The 25097-nt window shown below is 45.0% G+C and overlaps 2 protein-coding genes across 5 annotated transcripts in view; both read left to right on the top strand.

Moving 5' to 3' along the window:
- The first annotated feature begins 1196 nt into the window (after positions 1-1196).
- On the top strand, positions 1197-25097 carry LOC127476775 (broad substrate specificity ATP-binding cassette transporter ABCG2-like). 3 transcript variants are annotated; one of them, XM_051800105.1, is made up of 16 exons: positions 1197-1256; positions 8723-9006; positions 9545-9604; positions 10886-11000; positions 13258-13410; positions 14184-14341; positions 15431-15582; positions 16770-16886; positions 17708-17973; positions 18519-18601; positions 18972-19061; positions 20509-20633; positions 20994-21148; positions 22542-22631; positions 23755-23867; positions 24757-25097. In XM_051800105.1, exons 2-16 carry the CDS (start codon positions 8723-8725, stop codon positions 24902-24904), a joined length of 2109 nt encoding a protein of 702 aa, XP_051656065.1. In that variant the 5' UTR covers positions 1197-1256; the 3' UTR covers positions 24905-25097. The 3 variants fall into 3 exon arrangements, with proteins under 3 accessions (XP_051656065.1, XP_051656063.1, XP_051656064.1); XM_051800103.1 differs by lacking the exon at positions 1197-1256 and adding an exon at positions 5754-5774; XM_051800104.1 differs by lacking the exon at positions 1197-1256 and adding an exon at positions 6180-6416.
- The window catches only part of BLOC1S2 (biogenesis of lysosomal organelles complex 1 subunit 2), a 43451-nt gene continuing 24550 nt past the window's right edge, over positions 6197-25097 (top strand). For both annotated transcript variants that reach the window (XM_051800186.1, XM_051800184.1), the window contains exon 1: positions 6197-6200. The gene's annotated coding sequence lies outside the window, so the exon portion shown is untranslated. The remainder of the gene's footprint in view (positions 6201-25097) is intronic.

Raw genomic sequence — 25097 nt, 5'->3', positions numbered from 1 at the left:
ACTGAAACAGTCACCTTGGTCGCCTTCTCTGTGTGCTGAACACACTGTGTTAAAGGCCTTTGCAGCTCTGATTTCACCAACCTTGTTAGGTTTGGCAGGATTTGTGAGAGAGGGCAGGGAGACCTCTCAGGAAGGAAACCCTCGGGGACTATGTTCATGCTTGCCTGTTCCTTCTTGCACTGGGGAGGAGAAGGAAAGCCTTCGATGTGAATCGCCCAGCCAGGGCCCTGGTGCTTCAATGGAAGGCAGTAGTCTGTGGGCCATGTTTCAGCTACAGAGGTCAGTTCTGCTCTGAGATACCTAACAGCTTGGTAACAGCTGTTACCAGCTGAGATATGTAACAGCTTGGTAACCTGCTGAGGAGGTGCTTAGAGTAGAGCAGGAGAGAAGGCTGAAATGGATGGAGATCAGTGCAGAAGTGGGAAATGGAGGCACTGGAGCAAGGAAACAAAATGCAGCAAAGCTCATGGGTGATCTTATTTTTAAACAGAACAGATTGCACTCGCTTTGGTTCTCTTACCACATAGTCATGATCAGGGAGAGATGTGTCCAAATGGACTATTTAGCATTTGGGCACCAGGGCCTGTGTCCGGCTGCTGTGGTCGGGGTTCTTGCCATGACACAGAACAAGGAACACCAGCTACAGAGTTCTCACGTCTCCTACGTTCTTAGCCTGGTGCCCATGGATTGTTTCTGGATGTGCCTTTGTACACACTTTAGGAGATGAGAGTGCTCAGTTTCTTATCCTGTCCTTCCTCTCTGAGTCATTAAGATTTACTCATTGTCCTTTCTCTCCCAGTCCGAGTGCCTGGAGGAGCTACCTCTAGATGTGCTGCTGTCCTGGTGAGCAGCTAAACTCAGTGTCATTAACACCTGCCACTCCTGGTGTTTCACACCTAGCCTCTCATTTACTCTCTATTCAGACCTATCTTGGCTTTTCTCTCGTGATTCTCTACTCCTCCTGCCTCTCCTGGTTGCTGCCAATTGTCTCCAACACTAGGACACTACCCGTTCAGTGGCTCCTGGGTATCTCTCCCCCTCTGCCCTTTTGCATGTACTAGTCATCTCCACTTACAAGCAGTTTCCAAACTAGGAGAGAAAAATTAGGTCTGAAAAGGAGCAGAGCAACACTGTAAAAAAAATTGAGATGCCTTGGCCAAAACAAACACCAGGCAGTGGCTTTACTGAAAGAGATAGCTAAATATTGAGATGCACTTGGGACCTAGTGGAACATAACCAGTGAGGCCAGATGGAAGGTGAGTACAAGAGCTCTGGCTTAAATAGCTTAGGAATGTTGTGCACTTTCTTGTGGTGTTGTTGGGTGAGCTGTGCAACCGAGTGCTTTTTAATTTTTGTTCTCCTCTTCAGCTGTGTTATTGCCTTCATCTTCAAGATAAAAATCCAAACATTTAGTCTCACTTACTGTTTTGGGTTCTCTTTGATAACACTTGCTACTTAGTGATTCCTTGGTTTTTTTCCTCTGTCTCCCTATTAATGAAACTGAGGAAGTGTGCATCAGAATAGGGGGGGACAGCTGAGATTTCTGAGCCTTTGCACTTTTTCTTTCACCTAATGTGATACTCTGAGTTGGAAGGTTGTGGTTCAATAGGCCTCTGTTAAGGTCCTATAGCACTCTTAGGCATCTAGAAAGGCACAAAAGAAAGGGGAAGTTATGGATGAGACAGAGTTAGTCTCTTATCTCTCCTTCTTCAGAATACAAACTGTTTGCCCTAATGCTATGTCATGTTCTGCTGTTGTGCAGGGTCCCTTTAGGGAAGGATACTCTGAGACTCTGGGTGTACAGCACCCACTGCAAAAAAGTCTGAATCTGTTCAGGGCTACCACAACAAATCCTAATGGCAGAAGCTCAGGCCTTGGGAGTGAATAAAAGTTAAATCAGTTTTTAGAAATGGCTGGTGGGGCCACCTGGACTTTGCTCCTGAGAAAGGAGGTGAAATGCCTACGTAATGTTGTGTATGTCAACATTCATGTCTAGGGAGGGCGCTGACCTCTGTAGAGCTGAGTTGGGACAGATAAAACACACTTTAATCCTGTTAACCTCCTGCAGGCACTGAGGCCCTCAAAAGGGAAGCAGAAGGATGGAGTGCCCATTCCTGACTTGCAAATAGGAATACAAACTGCACTTGAGGGAGTCCTGTCCCAGGACCTTGGGCTGAGTGCAGGAGAATCTTGTACTGGGAATCTTGTATTGCTGCCCCAGCTTAGCTTGGTGCATTTCTTGGTCTGAAGTCCCAGGCTTTGTCCTAAAGGCGTGAGAACATGGGGCAGTTGCAACTGGTGTCTTTCCAGATGTGCTTTCTTAGGGAGGACATGGGAGCTTCTGTTCTCCTTAGCAATCTCCCAAAGTATATCTCCCTAGAAGCTGCTATACAGCATAGCTATGATGTATCCCTGGTCTAGGTCTCTATTCCCAGCTTTCTGATCAGACCTCGCCATTTCTGCTCCCTCTGCATGTGTTATTCTCCTCTCTTCATCTACCTAGACTGTGATAGAAAGGAGCATCTCTGTATTTTTATTGTACATCATATGGTAGACATAGGTTCTCTTTAATGTTACTAACAGCAGTGAATCAGATTGGTAAATATCTGAGCACGTTTATGATGTCAGCTTTTTCACTCCTGAAGAACTGCCATGGTGGTTTAGGTGCACTAGACACTTTACAGTATAGATTTTATATCTGTGCCTGATTACTTGCTTTACCCAGATAATACCCATGTGTAGATCTGTTGATCCTATAGTTCAACTACTTGTGACTTCTGTCAGAATCAAGCCCATGATATCTCAGCATTTCTCTTAGATTTGCTTGAAGCCTTTCTTATCTTTAACCAGTTATGGATTTAGTGCTACTATGAATTCAGATAATGGACTAAATGATTAACAAAACCTGACAGAGTCAGATTTCTTCTACATAATCTGCAAGTCTTGCAAAAGCCAACTTCCCCAAGGCAAGCAGCACTTTAACCAAGTAAGGGAGGCCAGTCAGCACTAGCTTTGACGTGATGAGCAATCAGGGTGGAAAAAGCATGATGAGATTTTTTTTGTGCCTAGGGTGGTGAATTTGTATATGCAGCAGTTTCAGCACATGTGTATACATATGTACAGGGTGTGTCTTTTGGAATGGTTTACTGGAGCTTTTGGAAAAGAAGAGATAGGAGGCATCACTCAAGCATCATGTCTGATATTGCCATCTTCTACATTGATCTCAGAGCTGCTTTTATACAGTGAGCATTGGAATCTGCTTATTGATGCATTCAGTAGAGAAGGCAATAGTATAATCATCATGCAGTTCCTCCTGGACCTATTTCTCATGCACTCTTGCTGGTTCAATTCCCTGAAATACTTAATGAGCTTTATGAAATTTAACATTAGGCAGGATAAAACACCCTGTGTTAAAAAACACTCTGGATCATCACAGCAATGAGATAAGAATCCTGAAAAAAGCAGTGGAGAAAGAGATTTGAAAATTTTGTGTCTAGTGATTTTGCAGGCCATGCCTGACTTATCAAGTGGTGGCAAGTCTTGGCCCATTTGAAAAGCTGGACTAGAAGGAATCCTCAGCACCACATTCAAACAGATGTTTTTGTGATGCTGTGGCTCAGGCTGCAGGAAGAAAGGAAGAACAAAGCACGGCTTTCAGCACAGAGCAGAACTCATAGTCCTCAGTAACTTCTTATCCACTCTGTGTGCTGGGACACATGCAGGACATGTCTAGTGTGACCAGAACCCATAAGAAAGGAGCAAAGTTCAAATCACTTGCAAACAAGAATAATGCTTTTCAGCAGGGCTCCTCAAAGCCTCACTTTTTGCTAGGTCTCTTCCCCCATGCCCAGGACAGCATCATGGTCCCTCTTGCTCTGCAACCCCATAGTGGCAGCCAGATCAGAGCCTCAAGGTGGCAGGGGCTAAGGAGCAACAGGAAAGACCTCAAACCTGCACTAAAACCTGCATGAGATCTGAAACATGACCCAGGTTGTTCTTTCCTTGCTATCACAACATATCAAAGCGAAGCCTGTTAGCATTATTTGTTTAATGCCACTCAGTAAAAGCAACAGGGCTTTGCTAAAGCTTTACACTGGGCTAATGCCTTTGCTGTCTTTCTGTGAAGACCACATCCTTTAATCTGCAATAAAGGCTGACAGTTTACAAGGCAAATGCCCCTTTTTGTGGATGAGCAGCACAAAGCAGTGCTGGCACCCACCAGCCTACAGAGCAGTGGGTGAGAGAAAAGTACAGTACATAACATCAAGCACTCATCAAGCTTGTTGAGAGTATTCATCTTTTTAACCACAGTCCTGGCCACTGTTTTCTGTCCTTGTATTGGCAGAAATCTTCCTCAGCAACAGTATGAGCTAGATAACAGGATTAGTAAAATTATACAGCTGAAAAATACTCGTAATTGGGGTGGGACATGAAACAGGCTGACGATCATAAGGCTCTTGAAGAAGCCTAGAAGACTGCTGCTTGAAGAATGGGCTACAGAAAAGCCGGAGCTTACAGCCAGATGCTGTATTTGGCAGATTTGGTTCCTCCCCACATCTGGGGTCTCTGCCTATTTCTTTGCCATCACGATGAGCTTAGGCACAGGGGGCATAGAAGTGGATTTTCCATTCCATGAAGTGCGGGAGGAGCAGTACTGTTTCCCAAAATTGGCATCCACCAACTCTGTCTGAGGAGCAGCTGTGCAGCTGAAGGTAACTCTCAAGAGCAACCTGAACTTTTAATTGTCCTCCTTCAGCAAGTTGTTCTCCTGCACCACTGTGCAGACACCATGTGGAGCAGCAAGTTCATGACTTAGAAAATGTTCACCTTTGCTCTCAAGCACACAGGCCCTTTTTCTCACTTCCCAGGCACATGACAAGAGAAGATTGTCTCTGAAGCTTGTTGAGGGGTAGTGAGTATTTAGGGTTGAAATACGTTTAAAGATAGAGATGTGCATGCTTGGTGAAATGCTAGGGCAAAAGTCTTCAATGTAGGCAGATTTTCCTTGAAAGAGGAAGTTAAATCACAAAGGAAACATGAACTTAAGTCCCTTTCTGACCCACAGAGTGACTGAAGATAACATTCAGCAAACTTGATCCTTGGGTGTACCTATGGCAAAACCTGCCCTTCTGATAGATCTCTAAGGCTACTTCAATACCCCCATAAACTCACCTGCTGACTCCTGTCAGCCCTATAGAGCAGTGCAGCTTCCTAGGTGTGGGTGTCTTCTGTCTAGTGCATCAACAGCATTGAGTACATCAGCATGCCTGGAGGGAGGCAGCTGTCGGAAGGGGAAGAGATGAGCCTTTGGAGGTTTTATTATTGTTACTGACTGGGTAGCTAGTGGTATGTTTCAGCTTAGCTAAGCTTTAAATTGATCTAGCAAGAGGTGTTGTTAGAAGAAAGCAATGCTGTACAGAACTGCAGAGGGTAGTCAAACCGGAGACAATTAATATGATGACTTGACAGCTCTGCTATAAATCATACTTATAAACCATAAAAGTGAGCTTTTCCTGCATTCACAACATCAAGGAGCTCGGGGAGACAGAGCTGATTTATAAAGACAATAGTGCTTGGGAATGGGAAGACAAGGAGAAGCCTTGACCACAAACCAAAGGAAATAGGATATTCCCGCTTTCACACGTTCTCCTGGCCGGGAACACATGGCAGCATGGAAATGCAGCCTGGAGGACAACGGGTCACCCCAGCGAGCTGCCCTGACCTCCCCAGTCCCAGCAAGGGAACACCCGAGGGAGCACGCTGCCTCTGGAGGGGTAAGATCGGAGTGTCACCGCCACTCTGGGAAGGGCTCCCAGGGCTGCCTGTGGCCCCAGCTGACCCGGCTGGACTGGACACGACACATGCCCTGGGTATGATGACCTTCCCAGAAGGTGGGAGGAACAGCGGGTGCTTCCTCCCACTCCCCGGCCGTGCCCCCCGTGCCGGGGCGCGCAGGAGCCGCGGGCATTTCACCGGGCACCTCGTGTCCGACGCCCACTCCTCGCGTCGGGGGTTCCCAAGGAGCGAACACCGCCGCTTCCCCCGTGCCGTTCTCCCCGCCCCGGGAAGGCGGGCTGACAGCGCGGGCAGCCCGCGGCGCCCCGGCGCAGGGGGGTTCTCCGCGCCGCCGCCCCGGGCCCCGCGTTCCCGGCCGGGGGCAGCGCTGCCCCGGCGCGGCTCACGCACGGGCGGCGGCGGGAGCGGCCCCGCGCGGCGCCGGCACCGCCCCGGGGGTCGCGCCGCCCGCCGACCGGGCTCCATCACCGCCGCGGCTGCCCTCGCCCGCGACCCGGGGGGTTTGCGTGACACCGCCGGCACTCCCCGCCGCCGCTTTATGTAACCCGCCGCTCGGACCCGCTTATAAAACGCCGGCAAGGCAGCGCCGCCGCCACCCCGAGCGCCGCGGCAGCCGCGAGGTAACGGCGCGGGCAGGGCCGGGCCGAGCCGGGCGGGGCGGGGCGGGCGCGGCGGAGCCCTCGGAGCTCTCGGGCGGGCAGCGCCCGGCGGGGCCGGGGCCCGGGGCAGCTCCGCGGGCGGGCGGGCGGGCGGGGACTCAGGGAGGGAAGCGGAGCGTGGTCGGCCGGGTCGGTTCATGGCTCCGGCTTAGCAGCGGAACCGGCCCGTGGGGCCAGGTGGGAGGCAGAGGGTCAGTGCTGCACCCCGAGCCTACCTGTAGCTTCTGCTACGCTTCCCTCAACCATCCGTGCACACACCCGCAGCACTGGTTTGGCTTGCCAGTGCTAGTCGGTAACTTTGCAAAAACCTGCATAAAAGGGTGTACGGTGAGCTAAACCAAAGAACCGATCCAGGACAGATACAACACCAATGTTCAAAAGTCTGACAAGGTCTTTCTCCCTGGTGCTACTCTCATCCGGACTTTTTTTCTTCTCCTAATCTGTTGTGCAACCTTTCAAGTATATAAACCGTCTCTTGCTGATGTAACCGGCATATCCTATCTTGTTTCCCATAAACAAGGCTTTCCCAGGGGTGACCAGCCTTAGAGTTCAGCATTGTGTCCAAGCTAAACAACCCTTCCTTCTCCTCACCACTTTTATTTTACTTATACAGGAAAAAACTACTGCAACTTGTTGAGCTTTCAGTAATAGCAAGAGGCAGAGACAAAAGGACAATTCCCATTTCTTTAAATATGGCTTTTGTAGATCCAGTTTCTTAAAAGGACGACCATCTCTCTCCCTGCAAAGTCTTACTACTGCTGCAGTGGTGGTCCTATTGGTTATCACCCTCTCAGTCCTAGGAGGAAAGAAGTGCAGATAGTGGGAAAGGGGTGACTGATGTGATACATCTATGTTCACACAAAATTCAAGGAACTACCAATGGATGTCTTTGTGGACAGATCTCTCTCCTTGCTCTTTTAGCCTCGTGAGCACCTTGGCTTTTCCCAGTGTCACAGTAAATTTTTAGCTCTCCAACAAACACTGCCATGTCAGAAGATAGAAGTGAAGTAAATGATTAGACTAACTTGTGTTAGTCTAACTGTTGTGTTCAATTTCTGGAAGAGGTATGTAGTAATTCCTCTCTTTATTGCTGTAGTTTTCTGGAAAGGAATGTTTATATCTGCAAGGGCCCTTGGCTGAAAGGCATACGTTATGCCCAGCTGCAGAACTTAGGGAATGTAGGGTTTCCAAACTCCTAACATGTAATGTCAAGGTAAGAACTTTAACCTTTTTCTATTTTCAAAATGAGTAAAGGGATCCAGACTTGGTCTCCATTAGTTACAGCAAGGGAAGCAGCCCCTTGATAAAACAGCTGTGCTGCTGTGACTAGTAAGTGAATTAATATTAATAGTTATACCCACATTGGTATATTTCCTACTTTGTAGGACAGGGAGAACAGTTCCTTCCCTTTGCTGTTTACATGTTCCTGCTTTCAGGTGTCCCATCGTGAGCTACTGAGACAGCTTATCTACTTGAACCAGAATGCTTTATAACTTTATGATAATAAGCAGATAGCATATTTAATTTTCCATAATGTACCAGTTTGTACCATGTTTTTTCTTACTTTGGCGTATCCCAGATCTTTCCTCATGGAAGAGTTCATTCCTTCTGTACTTCAGCATAAATGGTGCCTGCAGACAAATTCAAATTTCTCTTCCTATTTGTAGTTGTAAAATATCTTGATACTGTGTGACTGAAACCTGATAAGCAGCATGTATAATTGTTATTTTAATCACATTGGTATTTCGGAAACAAACTTGTGCCAGGAAACAGGATGCATGTGGCTGGCCTCATTTTTATAAGCACAGCCATTTTTCTTCCCGTGGTTCTTCACAGAGATTTGTTAATAGGGTTGCTCTGCTGGCTTTGTGGGGAGGTAAGCATGTTATGACTGAAGAAGAGGAGCTTGGGTCTCTTTAGCTTAAGGAAGTGGTAGCAGTTTCCATTTGTAGTCCCTGCTGTGTTGGAAAAGACAGTGACCATCGCAGATGGACTTTGGTTTTTCTTCATTAGATGCTCTTTCAGCAAGCATAACTTACTTCAAGAACATACATGTCTTGGTCTTAAAGGTTAGTTCTAAATCTGTGGGTTTCCGTGCCTTTGGAGACTACTGGATGTCTTCCAGTGCGGATGTCCATCCTTTTGGAAACTTGGCACATGTAAGGATTGGTGTGGTGTGCGTGAACTTGCTTTTCCAAGACACTTTCTGGAGAAATCTTTGCTTACGTCTTCTTCCTTGCTTGTTTCTGTGTTCTTTGTCTCAACAGATGGGAACTGCTCAAAACAACAGTGACCTCAAACATCTCCATGCAGTGGAGCTTGACCTGTGTAACAAAGACATGATGGCAGACACATTTGATCACAGCATTATTTCTGTTGGAGAAGAGGAAGGAGCAGGCAATTTCCAACGTTCTCTCCCAACGCAAGAGTCCCTCCGATCTCCTCGGGGCTCTGTCGTGAGTTTCCATAACATCCAGTACTCCATTAAGCAGTCCAGTGGATTCCTTTGTAAACGGAAAACTGTGGAAAAGAAGATCCTTCATAATGTTTAGTAAGTTCTTGCTTAAATGAGATGCTAGAGGGTAGGAATTAATCTGCTGCTGTGAATCAGTGACCTCATGTCACCTTCCAGATCCAGCTGGTACAGAAATGACTACCCTCCTGCCAGTCAGCAGCTCAAATGAGCACTTTGTGATTTGCTTTTAGGCAAAATAGCCGGGATATAGCTGGAACAGTTTCAGTTATTGATTTGAGCAAATTAGGACCAAACTTGTGTGAACTCTTCTGCCAGAAGATCTGAGGGTTCCCCTAACTGTTGTTCAAGCCACAGCCAGAGGAAATGAGCAGCAGAGAGCTCAAGAACTATTTCAGCAGGGAAGACACTTAACATCTGTCTTTTGTAGATTGTTTTTTATGTCCAGCTTTGATTATGTTCTGACGGGCAGTCAGGGGCAGAAAGGAAAAATGCACATTGATTTCAGATTTAAAGAGAAGTTTTTAATACTCCTTTCAACAGCATTTTGAAAAGCTCTACTAAAAGCTGCATATGGACAGTCCTTCATTTGTAAATAACTCTTTCTTTCTTCCAGTGGCATTATGAAGCCAGGCTTGAATGCTATCCTGGGGCCAACGGGGAGTGGAAAATCTTCGTGAGTACCTTCATCTGCTCCTTTAAGTGGACAGTCAGCTGTTCAAAGGGTATTTGGGATTCTGCGGGTTAAGGAAGATGTGAGGGATCTGCAGGCTCAGACCTTTGCTTGCCTCTGAGAAATCTGGTGATGCAGTTGACCTCCTGCCCCTCTATCAGCTTTGTTCTTGCCCTGCAGCAGTGCCACAGCCCTCATCTGCTCCAATTGGTCCATACTACTGCAGTCACCTTTGGTGGTGGCCTGAATTTACATACTAGGTGGAGCTGGGGTGACTGGAGCTTAGATGTAGGCACTGTCCTTACTGGTAATGGGATGGGGATGGGGTGCAAGCTCATGGGCATGATAGATGTCATCCCCTGTGAACTCGCTGCAGCAAGACTTCCTTGAAGCTGCTAGGCCAGACCCCTCTCTGACAACTAACAGGATTATGTTGTAATACAATACTAGAATCTATAGGATGCTCTGGATCCTCACCCCAGCTTGACTGTGGCCTGCTGATGGGGGTGCCCATACGCTTGAGGTTTTTAGATGAAAGCACAGAGAAATACCGTGCAGACCGTCTCCAACTAATGGTGTTAGTGCTGTTTTCTCTCCTGTATAACCATGGCAAAAGAGCTCTTTGTCACTCTCTGCCTTTGAAAATGTCATACACTGGTAAATATGGCCAGGGTTCGCACAGGTGTTTTTGTGGTGACCCTTGATCTTCCTTTCTAAGATGCTGGTTACTCAGGATGCTTTCAAGAGCAGTGCTTCATCAGGGCAGTTTACTTAGCTAGCAGACAGGCTGGCCTCTGCACTGGCAGTAAGGAGAACGCAGTGATACGTTAAAAGAAATTACTTTCTAGAATTAATCTTAACTCCCGTCTTGTTTATACCAATTTGGATTAATTTCCTTGAGATCAAAGGCATTAGTTCTGTGCTCCCCTGGCTGGAGAGCAGCCTGCAGCGACTCGGCGGGGCGCTTTTGTCTCTGTGCATTTGAGGTTAGCTGTAAATACACAGACTGAGTTTATGTCTGTAGGGGGTTCACTGTTGTGAATTGTGAGTGTCTGTATACTGCCATACTGCTGTGGCACACAGTGTGCTGGAAAATCCTGTATGTATCCCAGGCTTTCTGTACAAAGAGCTAAAGCCCCCAGAGTAGAGGAAGCCCCTTTCTGTGTCCTGGTTTGCGGCATGCTGTGAGCAGGCTGTAACTGCAGTCCTGACTGGTGGTACTTATCCAGTCAAAGGTAAAAGCAGCTGCTATTGCAAAACCTAATGCCTGGTGTTTGTCTGAAGTCTCCTAGATGTGCTGGCTGCCAGAAAGGACCCAGCAGGCCTGTCTGGAGAAGTGCTTATAGATGGCATTCCGCAACCTCCAAATTTCAAGTGCATCTCGGGATATGTTGTACAGGTGAGTAACCGCATTCAGTAAGGGCTGGGAGCCCTTGGGATGGAAGACCAGGTAAAAGGAGCAAAGCATGAACTGCTAGGTTAGGTAGTTTTTAGTGGTCCCCACAGAGTCTCATTTGATAACTCTGATGTTACATATTTATTATTTTTTCTGGGATATGGAAGACAAGAAGATCAAACTGTTACTCCGACCTAGTCAAGCACATAGATGTTTGTCTTCCCAAAGCCACATAGGCTACTGCCCAAACCACTGGGTTACTGTGGCTTGTTCTTTGGGCTCTGTCCTGAAGTACTAGCAAAGACTTAAATGAAACAGTGAGGAAAAAACCCATGACACCCCAAATCTCTTGTTGTTAAACTCAGAATCGTTTCTATCTGGCAGAAGTACCTTCAAACTATCAGACAATAATTCTAGGAAATAAGTAGATCCCTGCTGTTCTTCCTCTGATTCTAGCTGGCTGTGACAGAGCTTCATTCCTCGCAGAGACAGGAAAAGCCTTCTGAATCTGCGGAATTGGGTGGAGGCCTGAACCAATAATAGACCCTCAAAGCCCTGGGGGGCCTGGGGAGAAGGGGATTCTTGGCAGCCATATGAGCATCCAAATCTGGAAACCGTCCAGGGTTCTGACTGCAGGCAGATGTGAAATAGGCAGCTGAAAGCTGCCAGCTGAGGGGTTCTGGGAGAATGCATGTGATGAGACTGGTGCTGAATCTTGATTCTGCAGGTCAAGGATCCCCAGATCCTAGTGAATGGCCAGGAAGTTTCTTGCAAGCAATCCCAGTTTGAGAAATTTGTCTCTCAAATGTCCAAAGCAACCAATCATAAGCTTAAAATGATAGGCAACTTGATGAGACATTAAATGGTCTCTCCCCTTCCACCCTGCACAGTACTTAGATCAATAAAGATGACCCATACAAACAACACTTAAATCCTAAATACATCCATCATTATAGGATCAGTTTTATGCAGATAAGCATATAGACATGCTAAGTCATGTGTTATCTCTATAAAACTGCTGGTAGCCTCTCCATTCATGCCTCGAGAGTGAAGGTGTCATGCCATGGTTTGTTATGTTTGGTATTTAGGTAGCTTAAATTCACAGTTAGTTTCCAGTGTGATGACCCAACAGTTGTATTGGTGGATCTGAGGGTGGGGAATGGGAGGCTAGGGTCAAAGACTGGGGGGCTGTGGGATGATAGGGAATGCCTAAACCAGCTTTGGCAGCAAAACAGCACGTTCTGTCTTCCTCTGTTAACTCCAGTGCAAAACATGGTTGGCTGACACATCATTTGTGCTATTGATCAACTATATCTGATGTGAGAAGAGTCCCAAAGCAGGCAAGAATCTGCTGCCCTGCAGCTTCAGGGATGTGTGTTCCAAAGGGCACTAAATTTGAAAAGTGCCTGATTTAACAGGCATGTTTTTCAGCAGCTGCCCAACCCTTCTCTCATGGTAGTATGCAGAATTGGCACAAATATCAAAGTAGGGATGATGGAGAATCATGGAGCTCTGGATGGACCTGATGACAACTCTGTTTGGCTCATGGTTGTTGCAGGTTGGTGTAAGCTGCCCAGATGTCTGTCAACTGGATAGATTTGATTCTCAGTCAAAGTGAATATGACTGTTGAAGCTTTTGTAAAGGGGTAGCCCTTAGAATACAGTCTTGAGTCCAAGAGTTATAGGTTATTTGAGACATGAAAAATTTAGGAGTATCTTGGTGCAATATTTTTGTTTCTCTGAGAAGCTGTTGCCAGCAAGGACCTGAGGAAAACTCGTTGGCAGCTAAACTTGGCAGGTGCTTTGGACCACAAGATACAGGTTGTAATTGGCAACAGAGCTGACCTGGGTGACTCCCTGAATGTCGCTACCTCGAACACTGAGCACTAGCAATGTCTTTTGGCTTCAACTGGACTGACAGAAATGTAACTCTTTACAAAATCAGCTACCTGCACTGCCTCGCTTTGGCCAGTAAGAAAAATGCATGTGCTGTACAGAGTGGTACTGTCTGCACTTGAACTCCTGAGCCCGAAAGCAGGCTTAGGTGGTGCTTGGTGGAAGCTGTGAGGCCTGCAGAGCTGCATTCCCCCTTGACTGCTACTGAGTGACCTTGAATTTCATGTCATGTAAATTTTGAAGCAGTTGTCTCTCAGTCCGGTTTCCTCTGTGGTCCTCAAACAGAGACTGCCACTACTGGCACTTTGATGTCCACTCAGGTAGCTGAGGAGTCTTTCCAATTGTCTCTTTTTACTGCTTTCAGGATGATGTTGTCATGGGCACAATGACGGTGAGGGAGAACCTGCAATTCTCTGCTGCCCTGCGACTCCCCAGCTCTATCAGCATTAAAGAGAAGGAGGAGCGAGTCACCCAGATAATCAGTGAGCTGGGATTAAGCAAAGTGGCCGATGCCAAGGTGAGCAGTGAGAGTACCTTTCTCAGAAATCATACTACCTCTGGCAACTGAACTGCATGTCTCTGGGCAGTATGGTGTATGTAGTGCAGCCACATGAAGCTAAACAGGAACCTGAGTAAACCATACTGCATGAAAGAAATTAGTCTCCAGCTCAGGAGGGAGCTTGGAAAGAAGTCTGTGTATTTGCTACTAAAAGGGGAAGATTTTGGACCATGTCCAGCATGTTGTATAAATTCATAGGGGAAAAAGTCGCTTAGTCATTGTACCTTGGAAAGCTGCTCAGTCGCTTCCTGGCTTTGTGGGACTAGATAGGGAAATTGTTTTTACAGTGCTGAAAGCGGTGAGGGATAGAAAACTGGTCAGTGGTGGAGAATTTCTGTGCAGAGCTTGTTCCTCCCAGCAGCATTTTTACTCTTACTTTATTTTTGCTTTACTTACCCCACTCATACTTTAGTAGCAGGCAAGCTACCAACAAAAGGCATCCCTGAACACCAGTGCCTCCTTCTGACTGCTGTGGTCTCATTCTGTCTCTTTCTTATCAGTGTCATCCTTGTCCCTTGAAGTCATAAGGCACCTGGTATCTCTGAAAATCAGGCTCAGCTTACTGCTGCACAGCCCCTCACACTGAGTCAAAGCCATCATCTGCTCCTGGCCCTAGAATTCATTAATGGGACTCTGAAAATGAAAAGGACTGCTGGGTGCAGAGAGCCCTCAACTCCAGAGCATGCACTGACTAGGTCTTGTTGAAAATACCTGATTTCTTCTGCTTGTAGGTAGGAACCGAATTGATCCGGGGAGTGTCTGGAGGGGAACGGAAGAGAACCAACATTGGGATGGAGCTCATCACAGAGCCACCAGTCCTTTTTCTGGATGAACCAACAACAGGCCTTGATGCCAGCACAGCAAATGCAGTCCTCATCCTTTTGAAGAAGTAAGAGTCAGTTCTTCAGGGCTCTGTTGCAATTTTGTTGTCAAGTCATTAGTAAAAAAATGAATGTTCTTATGAGTATCTGTAGCGCTTTAAAAAAAAAAAAAAAGAAAAGCTAGACAAATAGATGCAGAAGTGGTACTAAATTATTTGGGTTGTGTCCAAAGCCTTTTAAAGTTTATGGGAATCTTTCCGCAGCAAGCCTTGGATTAGAGCCCAAAAAGCAGATGTAGCTTGGACAGCTTCCCTTTGTCACAGAGAGGGGTGGACTGGGAGATCAGGACTTGTAATCATAATTTCTTGGCCTTCCATCTGAGTCTATTACAAAGGCTTTTCCCCCCTCTGGTGACAGCTTTGAACTCAGGTAAGACTTCACCTGCAGATTTACCTTCAGTGTTTACTTTCATCTCCTGTGTTTTGGAGATGAACTGTCTTCTGACAGGTAGAACAAAGTTATGTTCAAGGAGGACCAAAAAGGTTTATTTAAGGACAATGACTTCCTAATCCTCCTCCTGGGTTTGTAGCATATTTCTGGTTTTGCTTGCTGGGGACATCTTGTTCTGCTGTTTGTCTTTGCTTGTCAAGGGTACTTGTTGGGCATCAGTGCTAAAGCACTTGAAAGAGTGTCTGACAAACCTCAAGGAAAACTTGTTTTGAATTTTCTTGAGAGTAAATCTTCAACAGAAAAGCTAAGAGAAATCTCAGCTGGCCAGACTTACACAGCCTGCTATGTAAAGCCTGGTACTGCCACTGAGTGCAGTAGGACTGTTCCAGTTAGTCAAGTTGGCATCTGGTACAGAAAATATGTAAGGAGGGTTTATACACAGCTGTGCCCTCAGGCTTTGCTACCTACAGACAACATCATACTTTGTCTACCTGGACTGCAGTGATGGTCTCTTGTAATGATGGGTCCTGCAGGCAGCATCTGACACAGTGACAGAGAAGGGGAACTACAGTTTTTCTGGGTCAAGACCCTAAGAAGTTGACAAGTATTTTTCTTAGATTTGGATGCTTGTTTTTTGCTTGGGTTAACATGGCCTTTCTGAAATTAAAAGTGTGGTGTATTTGAGAGATGTTTTATTTCTATTTCAGGCTCTCAAGAAGAGGTAGAACCATCATATTTTCTATCCATCAGCCCCGCTATTCCATATTCAAGCTGTTTGACAGTCTGACACTGCTGGCTTCAGGAAAAGTGCTGTACCATGGTCCTGCAAAGCAGGCCCTGGAATACTTTAGTTCTATTGGTAAGTCTTCCATGCCAAGAGCAAAGGCAACTGGCTAATGAGTTAAATCTATGTGTAGATTTTTACCCTAGCATGGGACAACAGTCCTGTGCTGTTTTATCACTAGGATGCCAGAGACTGTACACATGCAGTGTGGGTAGTGTTATGTTAGAACAGCAAAAACATGGAATGATAAAACCAAAAATTTTCAGACAACAAATTTTCTCCTGCCTTTGTTTTGTCTGGCATCAGGGCAAAAACCAAGAATCACTTGGACATGTAGAAGAATGATGTCCAACAGACAAGATGATGCCTTTAGTTCTACCAGGCCCTGGTGGCAGATCTGGTGGGTTTTGAACCACAGCCTGCAATTTGGCAGTAGTTTGTACAGATTGATCCAAAAATATGCTCTAGGCTGAATGCAGGTGGGCGACCAAGAGGACAAAATTATGGTGTATCCTAAGATGGGTTAGTAGTTGCAGTGTTGAGTGGCTGCCCTCTCTCCAAGTAAGCAGAGTGAGGGTTTCTGACTATAATGAACAAAGAATGTGAGTTTCCAATCCAGTCTAGATGTGTGGACACATTAAATTGTAAGCTTTCCCTGGCTTTAAGGGAGATGCTTTAACCAATGTCACTGCTTCTACTCCTCCTCTTAGTAGCCCACTTCACTTCCTTTCTCTCAGGCAAGTTATAGAATAAGCATCTCTGTTTTTTTTATTTTCTTTTTCTTTCCTCCTTGTCCCATAGATAGAACCATATAAGAAGCTGCTCTTGGACAGCCCTTCCTTGTGACCAAAGAAACACCAGAAAGAGTTGAGCCTCCAAAAGAAGTATCTGAGGCTGTAGAGCAGATGCCCAGGAACCTCTACTGAGGAACTGTGTGTCTTACAGATTGGGATGTGGCTGAGCAGCACTGGGAAGGAGGCAAGAGTTGTCCATACTGAGCTGTGTAGGAGCAAGTTACAGATTTCTCCTCACCTGAAATCAGTGGACAATGAGCAACTTTGAAGCTCTCTTTAGATAACTCAGATTCACCATCTCCTAAATCCTGTCAATTCTACTGACATAAGCTAGTGCTTATGAAAAGCAGTGAATTTTTCTTGTGACAGGGTTATGGAAAAGTGATACAGTATTAGACCTGACCTTCTAAACTGTGCTCTGTGCAATACAGACATGTTGCATGTGTGTTTGGTTTGGTTTTTTTTAAGGATATGAATGTGAACCTTTCAACAATCCAGCTGACTTCTTCCTTGATGTAATTAATGGCGATTCAACTGCTGTGGCAGCAAGCAAGGAAGATCACAGACCTGTGGACACAGGAAAAGGTAAATTGTGAAGGAGAAACCCACTGTTAGCTGGTGTAGAAGGGAAGTTGTATGTGGGAATGGCAAGCTTTTGTTCTGTAGGTTTCCTCCAGTCTAAGGGCACTTCATTATCTTTTTATTTTTCCTACTAATAGGTATACTTTGCTTCAGGCTTCTTTAAAGAGCTCAGAAACTTTTAAAAGGGATTTTTTTTTCCTTCGGTAATATAGGAGAGCAGTGATAAATATCAGAAATTTAAAAAACCTGTGTGGGAAAGACTGGACAAACTAGAACTGCTTAGTCTCAAGAGATATGTGACAGAAGTTTTCAGTCACATAAGAGGCTGCTGCAGAGAAGACAGGGTAGATATGCTAAGGAGTGATGTATTTACAGGAGAGCGAAAAAGACTGCAACTAGATTAGAGAACAAACTCTAATATAGTGAGCAGACTGTTTGGAAATATTTGTTTGGGGACGCTGTGGCACATCTATGACTGAAAGTTTATAAGGGAATAGTAATAGTAATAGTGCTTTTTGAGGATGGGGAAGTGAATGAGAGCAAACGTTGATGTCCCGCAAATTCAGTGAAACAAAGGTTTTCTGGTGCCTCATTCTAAAAATATGACCATTTTTATGCCACAAAACTAGGTTCAATTAAAACTAGGAAAACTCTCTCACTCAAGCTAGCCTCTTAAACTCAGAGCTAAGGCTTGAACAATTCAAATTCTCTGGCATTTCTGCTTTTTTTGTTCAGCCTCCAGAGTTTCTGAGCATGTTGATGGGCCATGTCTGAAAGTTGAGTTCATGAGAAATCACAAGCCATATCTTGTTTTTCTCACTCAGAGGTGAGCAGTGAAAATGGAGTGGCAGAAGATAACGTGGACAGCAGTGTGGTAGATGTGCTGCACCAGAAATATCTCAGCTCCAGCCTATATCAGAGCACAAAGGAAGCACTGAGGAAAGTGGAGCTTGGACGGGGAAGCAAGCAGAGAGTATCCAGGCAGGAGCATGAGATTACCTATGCAAATGGATTCCTCACCCAGCTGTACTGGGTGTCCAAACGTTCCCTGAAAAATCTCATCAGGAACCCACAGGCATCTGTTGCACAGGTAGGTAACAACAGCTAAAAGCCTCAGACTCCTTCTGCTGTCAGTCCCACAATCTGCAATTTGTAGGACAGAATTTGTTTTCAAAGGCAGATAGGAAAACAAGAGAGTCCTGTGCCACTGTCACATAAGTAGAGTAAAATGCTCAGCTACCTTTGTGGCCTTTGGAAGAAAATCTCCATTTTTGTTTAGCACAAGGACTACTTCACTGAAGACTGGGGAGAGGGGAGAAGTACTCAGTTCTCTGGTTTATATGGAGAGCTTCCAGGGTGATGTTAATTTTGTGCCTCACTGGGTTATTCTATGAATGTGCTGCTACTAACCTCTCCTAGCCAAAGGAGATCAGAGGAAGTAGAAAACTGAAGAGGATAAAATCTGAAAAATTGTCATAAGAGATTTTAATTGTGTGTGTCATAGGTATACATTGCCTCAAAACAGCAAGGCTTTAGGCAGGTGTGAATCTTAAACCCTGCATATGACTTAGTAATGTCAGTTCCTATTTACTTATCTGAAGGGCTCCCTTTTTCCTTTCTTCTCTCCACTTGTAGATTGCAGTGACTGTAATCCTAGCCTTGGTTGTGGGTGCTATCTTTTTTGGTGTAAAATTGGACCGAAGTGGTATTCAGAACCGGTAAGTTGAAAAGCCACAGCTTTACTTATTTTACTATCCGTAGCAGACAGCTTTGAGAGGCAGGGAAGGCCTTGGGATCCACTTGGAACACAAAGGAGGGTTAGGTTCACAAGCCTCTGTGCACTGCAGCATGGAATTGCCAGAGGTCCTAAAGGGACCACAGTTCTGTCAGGCTTGCACATATGTACAAAGGGGACGAGAAAGACAAGATAAAGGATACATCTAAGATCTACAATAGCAAAATTAAACATCTCCATTCTGTGAACAGAGACAGAAAAGCACTGACTAGGTGGTATGATGATGTCTGAGGCTGACAATGTTTGACCTAGGCTGTTGTCTCACTTTTCAACTGTTCTGTTTTGCCTTCTAGGGTTGGATCCTTGTTTTTCGTCACCACAAACCAGTGTTTTTCCAGTGTCTCTGCAATTGAGCTATTCATCAGAGACAAGAAACTATTTGTGTAAGTAGGAGGGCACTTGGACTGTTTCATACCCTGGAATGAGGTGGAGGGAATATCTTACACCCTAAACAAAATTATTTCCACCAAAGACTTGACTGCTCCCTTGCAACATCAGATTGTAATAGTAATGCTAAATTAATCTGTAGAACAGGGAGCTGAAATGCTGAGAGCTGGGGGAAGGAGGAAATGCTTTTGCTTGCTTGCTGTGTAACAGTTTTCTGCAAAGTACTTTTCCTACCCACTTTTTGGTAACAGCTGGTTTTGAAATCTGTGTGTGAATCCTGCATACCATGAACCCTGCCTGCCCTCTTGCTCATGGGGTTGAAAGGCTGTCTTGCAATGGTCCTGAAGTGGCGAGACTGTGCAAAGATGATGGGAGAGTTCTTGGAAAAGCTTAGCAACTGATGCTCAGATAAAGGGGGGCTACTGGATGGCTTACAAGACTTCCCTAATAATCAAATGCATGTCTCTATTTAGAGAGGTGTGCTTGATTATGACATTGTTATTGTATTTATTATACATAATTATTTTATAAATAATTATTTTCATAATTATTTATAGTTATATTTAATTATGTATTTATAATATTATGTATAATGATATATATGTTTATGTGTTTGTATGTGTGTATATGTATGTAAGTGCATGTATATATAATATACACGCATGTATATCTACATATATATTGAAAATGTACTTTGGAGAAGCCTCCAGCTCATGCAATGGAAGGGTAAGAAACAGATCCTGTGCAGCAAAGAAGAAACTGGAGATTTATGCCTGGAATGCACATATCCACCACAGGTTGCTCAGAGCAGCTTAATATTGCCCCTAAGAGCTGCTCAGTAGTGAAACTGCCCCATGCTGCCATTTCTTGCCAGTCTGCCCTGCTTGCCAGTGCAGCTTACCAGTTGTGTCAGTGGGGATTTAGGCACCTCACCAGTTAAAGCATCTTTTCACAAGCTCAATTAAGCAGCAAAACAATCGTAATGCTGTATGATTGCCCTGTGAACTGGGGGTGAGTTGATGTCCTAAAGGTGTTTTCCCATTGCTGGGTATCATTCCTTCTCTGGAAGCATCGGTATGAATTAGCAGTGGATGAAGTGTTCCTCCAGTTTAATAGCTGTCTAATACTTCCTCATGCTCTTGTGTTAAGGATCATTCTCTTTGAAAACAGATTTAGGAACTTTTTTCCAATATTACTTAGCAATCGCACAGCCTTTCATTCACATTCCTTGGAGGGCTGTCAGTTTGACTGCAAGGTCTGTGAGACAGATCAGCCCTTACTTTACAGAGTGGAAAGTGATAGCACAGAGCAACTTTCACATAGAGAAGGAGTCAGTGGTAGAAAGAGCAGAAACTGAATCAGGATAAACCACACACACATGGTGAGCCTGCTTCCTAGATAACTTCTAAACCTGTACAACTCCCCTCCTTCCTGTCCTCACAGCCATCAGTACACCAGTGGATATTACCGTGTGTCTGCCTACTTCCTGGCCTTGATGATAGGAGATCTGCTGCCCATGAGAACTGCTCCAGCCATCATATTCTCATGCATCAGTTACTGGATGATTGGTAAAAATTGATGCTTTCTTGAACCTGTCATCTTCCAACATATCTGATTTCTGACTTAGCCAGAGCTTAATTCCTATATCTGTAACATGAAACTACTCAAACCTTCAGCCTATTGTAGTGCTTGGCATCATAACTTTGGAGGACTCTGGGGCAGGGGCAGAGACACCAGCAATCTAAGACAGGGACCTGCCTGACAACATCTTTTGGTAATGCTCTTTGGGCCTTTAGAGCATGCACAGTTCCTACCAGCTTCAAACTTGGCCTTCCTGCTTTGCCTGTCTTGTATAGGAGTCCAAGGTACCTCTCTGGGAATCATAATGTGGTTGTGTACTGGACTTTGACCTTTCTGGTTTTTGACAGGATACCAAGCTGTTGCAGGACGGTTCTTTTTCTTCATGCTGACCCTGGTACTGGTGTCCTACACTGCCACAGCCATGTCTCTGGCTATCAGTGCTGGGATGGATGTCGTGGCTGTGGCCAATCTGCTCATCACGATTTGCTTTGTCCTGATGCTTGTGAGTATATAAGGGTGTGTGTGCTCCTTTGGTGGAAAGGAGGAAAGAGCTGAGGCCAACTGAGTGGACTGCATTGAGCCAGCCATAGGCAGGCTAAAAATCTGTAGTCCAGTGGGATGTCAGTCCCATGCCTGTGATTTTATTGTCACTATAGTCAAAGATGTTCTCTTGCCACCTTGTAATCTGAGGGTCAGATCATTGCTGAGGTGCAATTCAGTAGGTGTGATACCACCAGAGCTTTCCAAACAGTGTGCCCCCTAAAAAAGTGTTGTTTTTTTCCTTAAATTATCCTTACAAAAGTTGATTTTAAAAAAATCTTGTATTTCCAGTATTAGAAATCTAAGTGATCAACTAGACCATTTAAAAGGAAAAAAATCCTGAAATAAACTAGATCTGTTGATTTTTTTTTTTGCATTAATTTTTACTGCCCAGTGGGATTAGCAGGAGCAAACACTCTCTTTAATTCAGTATTGCCCTTGGGTTCAAGAAATTACTTCAATACTCTTCCTCAAGGACTTTTAAGGAAGAGAGCAAGAGAGAGAAAAGGGAGTTTTGGCTACTCACAGATGAGAGCTGTGAATTCTTTTTCAAAGAGGTAATGGTGGTGGTGACGCTATCAAGTTAGATATTCCTTGTCAGGTGGTTCTTGGTAACTATCTGTGTGCGTACTCTGAGCCACCACACATCCCTTATTCTTTGATTTGCAATTTAATCTGCTTTTGCAATAAGCCCAGTAATAGTGTACTGCTTCAAATGCCTGCTGTGGGTGAGAAGTGTGCATGTGTAGTGAAGGGCAGCTGATGTACATTCAGTTAAGTCACAGTATATAAGGAGTAGCATATGCATGCCTTGAAAGACAGCGGGGTAAGCGCAAGATCACTTGTGATGAAGTAGAGGCTGAAGTGTTGTGCTTAGCTATGACATCCAGTTGTGCTAAGAAGTAAAAGCAAATCTTGTTTCAGGCAGGAGAGAGCATGGATAAAAGATGTAGGCCAGAGGAGAAAATTGAAACAGTAATAGCCCTTAAGGCTCCCCATTTTTTGGTTCTTGTTTCTCCACTTTCTCATCTCGCAGTCATCCTTCTTTAGCCTCTGGCTAGCTCTACCATAGCACACAGTCCTCCCGAGTAAGAAACTGTGAGCACGTGTGCTTCTTAGCTCACATGTGGATGAAGAAAACCTTTCTGACCTCTTTGCAAGGAGTTCAGCTGAAGTACTTGGCTCTGCTGTTGGCCCAGCTGGCTGGGAGTGCTGCGAGGCTCCAACCTCATGCCTGTAGGCACAGGCATGACAGCAGTAGCAGGTCCATCAACCCCAGTGCGCCTCTGCTGGGCAACTGCAGCATCTGTGCAGGAGTGTGCAGTGACTCATCAGTCTCTTCTGTTCTATTTCAGATCTTCTCAGGCCTCTTAGTGAACCTCCCTTCAGTAATGGGTTGGCTGAACTGGCTCAAGTACTTCAGTATCCCCCGATATGGCCTCACTGTGAGTAGAAAGTAGCATTGGTCCCCTGTGAGTAATGTAGCCACACTGTTACTTTCTGGAGAGGTTTTGAGTATAAATGAAGTTCTCTTAAAAGTCAGATTGGTTTGATTCCTTGCACGAACATGGTAAAAAAAGAACAAACCAGCCAACTCCAAAAAGGAAGCAAAAGTTAATCTCTGTGTGAGAGATGGAAGTCTCAAGAGACTGAACAAATATTTGTGTTACAGTTAGTGCTGCATGGACAGCAGCAGAGTGAGCTGTCGAGTGAGGCACTAATTCCTAGCCTGAATTGTTGATCCCTATGGTCAAATATTGTACAACCTCTCTGGAGACTGCTATTTGGGTGGCCACTCAGAGGTCAATGACTGTTCAGCTGGTTAAAGGATTTACCATAATGTCTGAGTGTCTCAGTCTTCATTGTGGCTTCCTCTGAAGTAAAATTTGACTTGCTGCCATTTCTGAATAATAAGGAGTGTGATACCAGAAATCTAAGGGTGCAGCTGCTTGAAACAGAGTAATTTGACATAGTAGGTCACTCACTGATCACAGGTGGGACTATTTGGGAGGAATAGTGTCCTACCTTGGAGTAAAAATGAATGAAATGAATGCTCAAACTGGTACAGGGTGGGAGATGTGTGAGACTTCCCTGGTTGCGTATCACTGAGATATTTTATCGGTGTTACTGAATGTGGAAGTGTCCTCTGAGATTGCAGTGAGTCCAGGATGCCAGTGCAAGGGAGCCCTTCACCACTTGCCTTGACTGACTGTGCCATGTCTTCAGTGTGTTGGTGCTGGGGTGTCTTCATGCAGCCACACCATTCTCTGGATCAGTCGGTTGACCCAGGTGAAAGTGGATGAACAGAATCTTGTAGCTGGCAAGACAGAAACCCATGGCTAAGTAACTTTGAAGCCAAAGACTCGGATACCAACCATCCTGCATGTGGAACTTGGCAGTTCCTCAGAAAGGCAGTTATTAAGAGTTTGAAAATAAAAAGTAACGTAAACATACGATTCCAAGAATGGTGATACATGTCTTCTAATAATCAAGTTCCTTTGAGGTGTTTCAGTTTTAATACTCAAATCACTGACTTTGCAAAAATCTGGTATCTGCCTCTTCTCCTAGGCTCTTCAGGTGAATGAGTACAGGGATCTCTACTTCTGTGGTGAGAAGAGTCCAAATGCTACAGTGTTTGTGGGAGATGCAGGCAGTTGTCCCCCCAATATTTCAGAAGAAATGTAAGTAGCTCGTGGTGGTTCTGGGCCTGAATTGTGATGGTTTACTTTAAGAGAAGCCTGACTGTTTCAAAATTTTGTACCATGCACGGAATAACCACTCACAAGCCAGTCTCAATAATATGTCCCAAAATAATGTATTTTAGGATTATACAGTAAAACTCCACAATTACCCAAGAGTGAAGTAGGGATGAAACTTTATTCATAAAAATAGGCAGATGAGCTGAATTAAGTTTTGTATTTGATAATCTAGCCCTGACTTACCAGTTTTCTTAAACAAACTGAAGTTCACTTAACAACTGAAACGCAATGTATGGACAGCTACAGAGTTGCTGGAAAGCACTAGACCTGTGATCAGAAACATGCCTCCCCCACAGAGCTTGTTTGTAAATATTAACCTCCCTGCAGATGCAGCACAAGGCTGAGGTATCTATCTTTCAGTGCTTTATTTTGCCCTATTTGAAATACTCTTGAGTATCGATACTTTAAGTTGTGGCAATGCAAGTATTTCATGACATGTGCTAGAGGGCTGGCAAACTGAGGGTTTTGCAGGGAACAGTGCTAAAGCACTGTTTCCACAGCTCTTAGACCCCAAACCCCTGCTATGGACCTCAACCTGCTTTTGTACTTACCACGGTTTAAGATGGTTCTGAGATTTCCTTATAAATTGCCAGCTATCTGTAAACAACAATTAGGTTACTATTGAAAAATGATGAGAACCAGAGATCTAGATTTGTCCCTTAAGCTTTTTTTGGTGATGGGTCATGGGTTATTTGTGTCACCTGTTTTGCAGAGTTGAGGGTGGAAGGATCTTTGTGGAACAGGAATAAAAGTAGTTACTTGAAGACTTGCACCACAGTAATACTAAGTTGCACCCCATGCTTTTCTTCAGGTGTTCTGGTGAAGCATACCTGTGCAGCCAGGGAATCGCACCGACCAGCTGGGCAATGTGGGAAAACATAGTGGCTCTCTTCTGCATGACTGTTATCTTCCTTATCATTGCCTATGCAAAACTCCGGTTTATGAGAAAGTTCACATAGAATCCTGTGTTGCTTTGGTCTGCAGCTTCTCAGGTCTTAAAACCGCAAAGCCTGTTAGGGCCCACTGGAGATTGCCAGAATATTTCAGCTGAGTTTACTGGACTTCAGATGGGAACCCTGTCCTCCTGTTTCTGGAGTATGATCTCCTTAGGATTGTATGATTGTGGTTTTTAAGAAGACATGCATTAATGTA

Source organism: Manacus candei, unplaced genomic scaffold (genome assembly GCF_025592945.1).
Source record: "Manacus candei isolate 608988 ecotype Guabito, Panama unplaced genomic scaffold, ASM2559294v1 h1tg000050l, whole genome shotgun sequence".
NCBI lineage: Eukaryota > Metazoa > Chordata > Aves > Passeriformes > Pipridae > Manacus > Manacus candei.
Note: the sequence above shows the minus strand (reverse complement) of the source record. Positions and strands in the feature narration are given on the sequence as shown.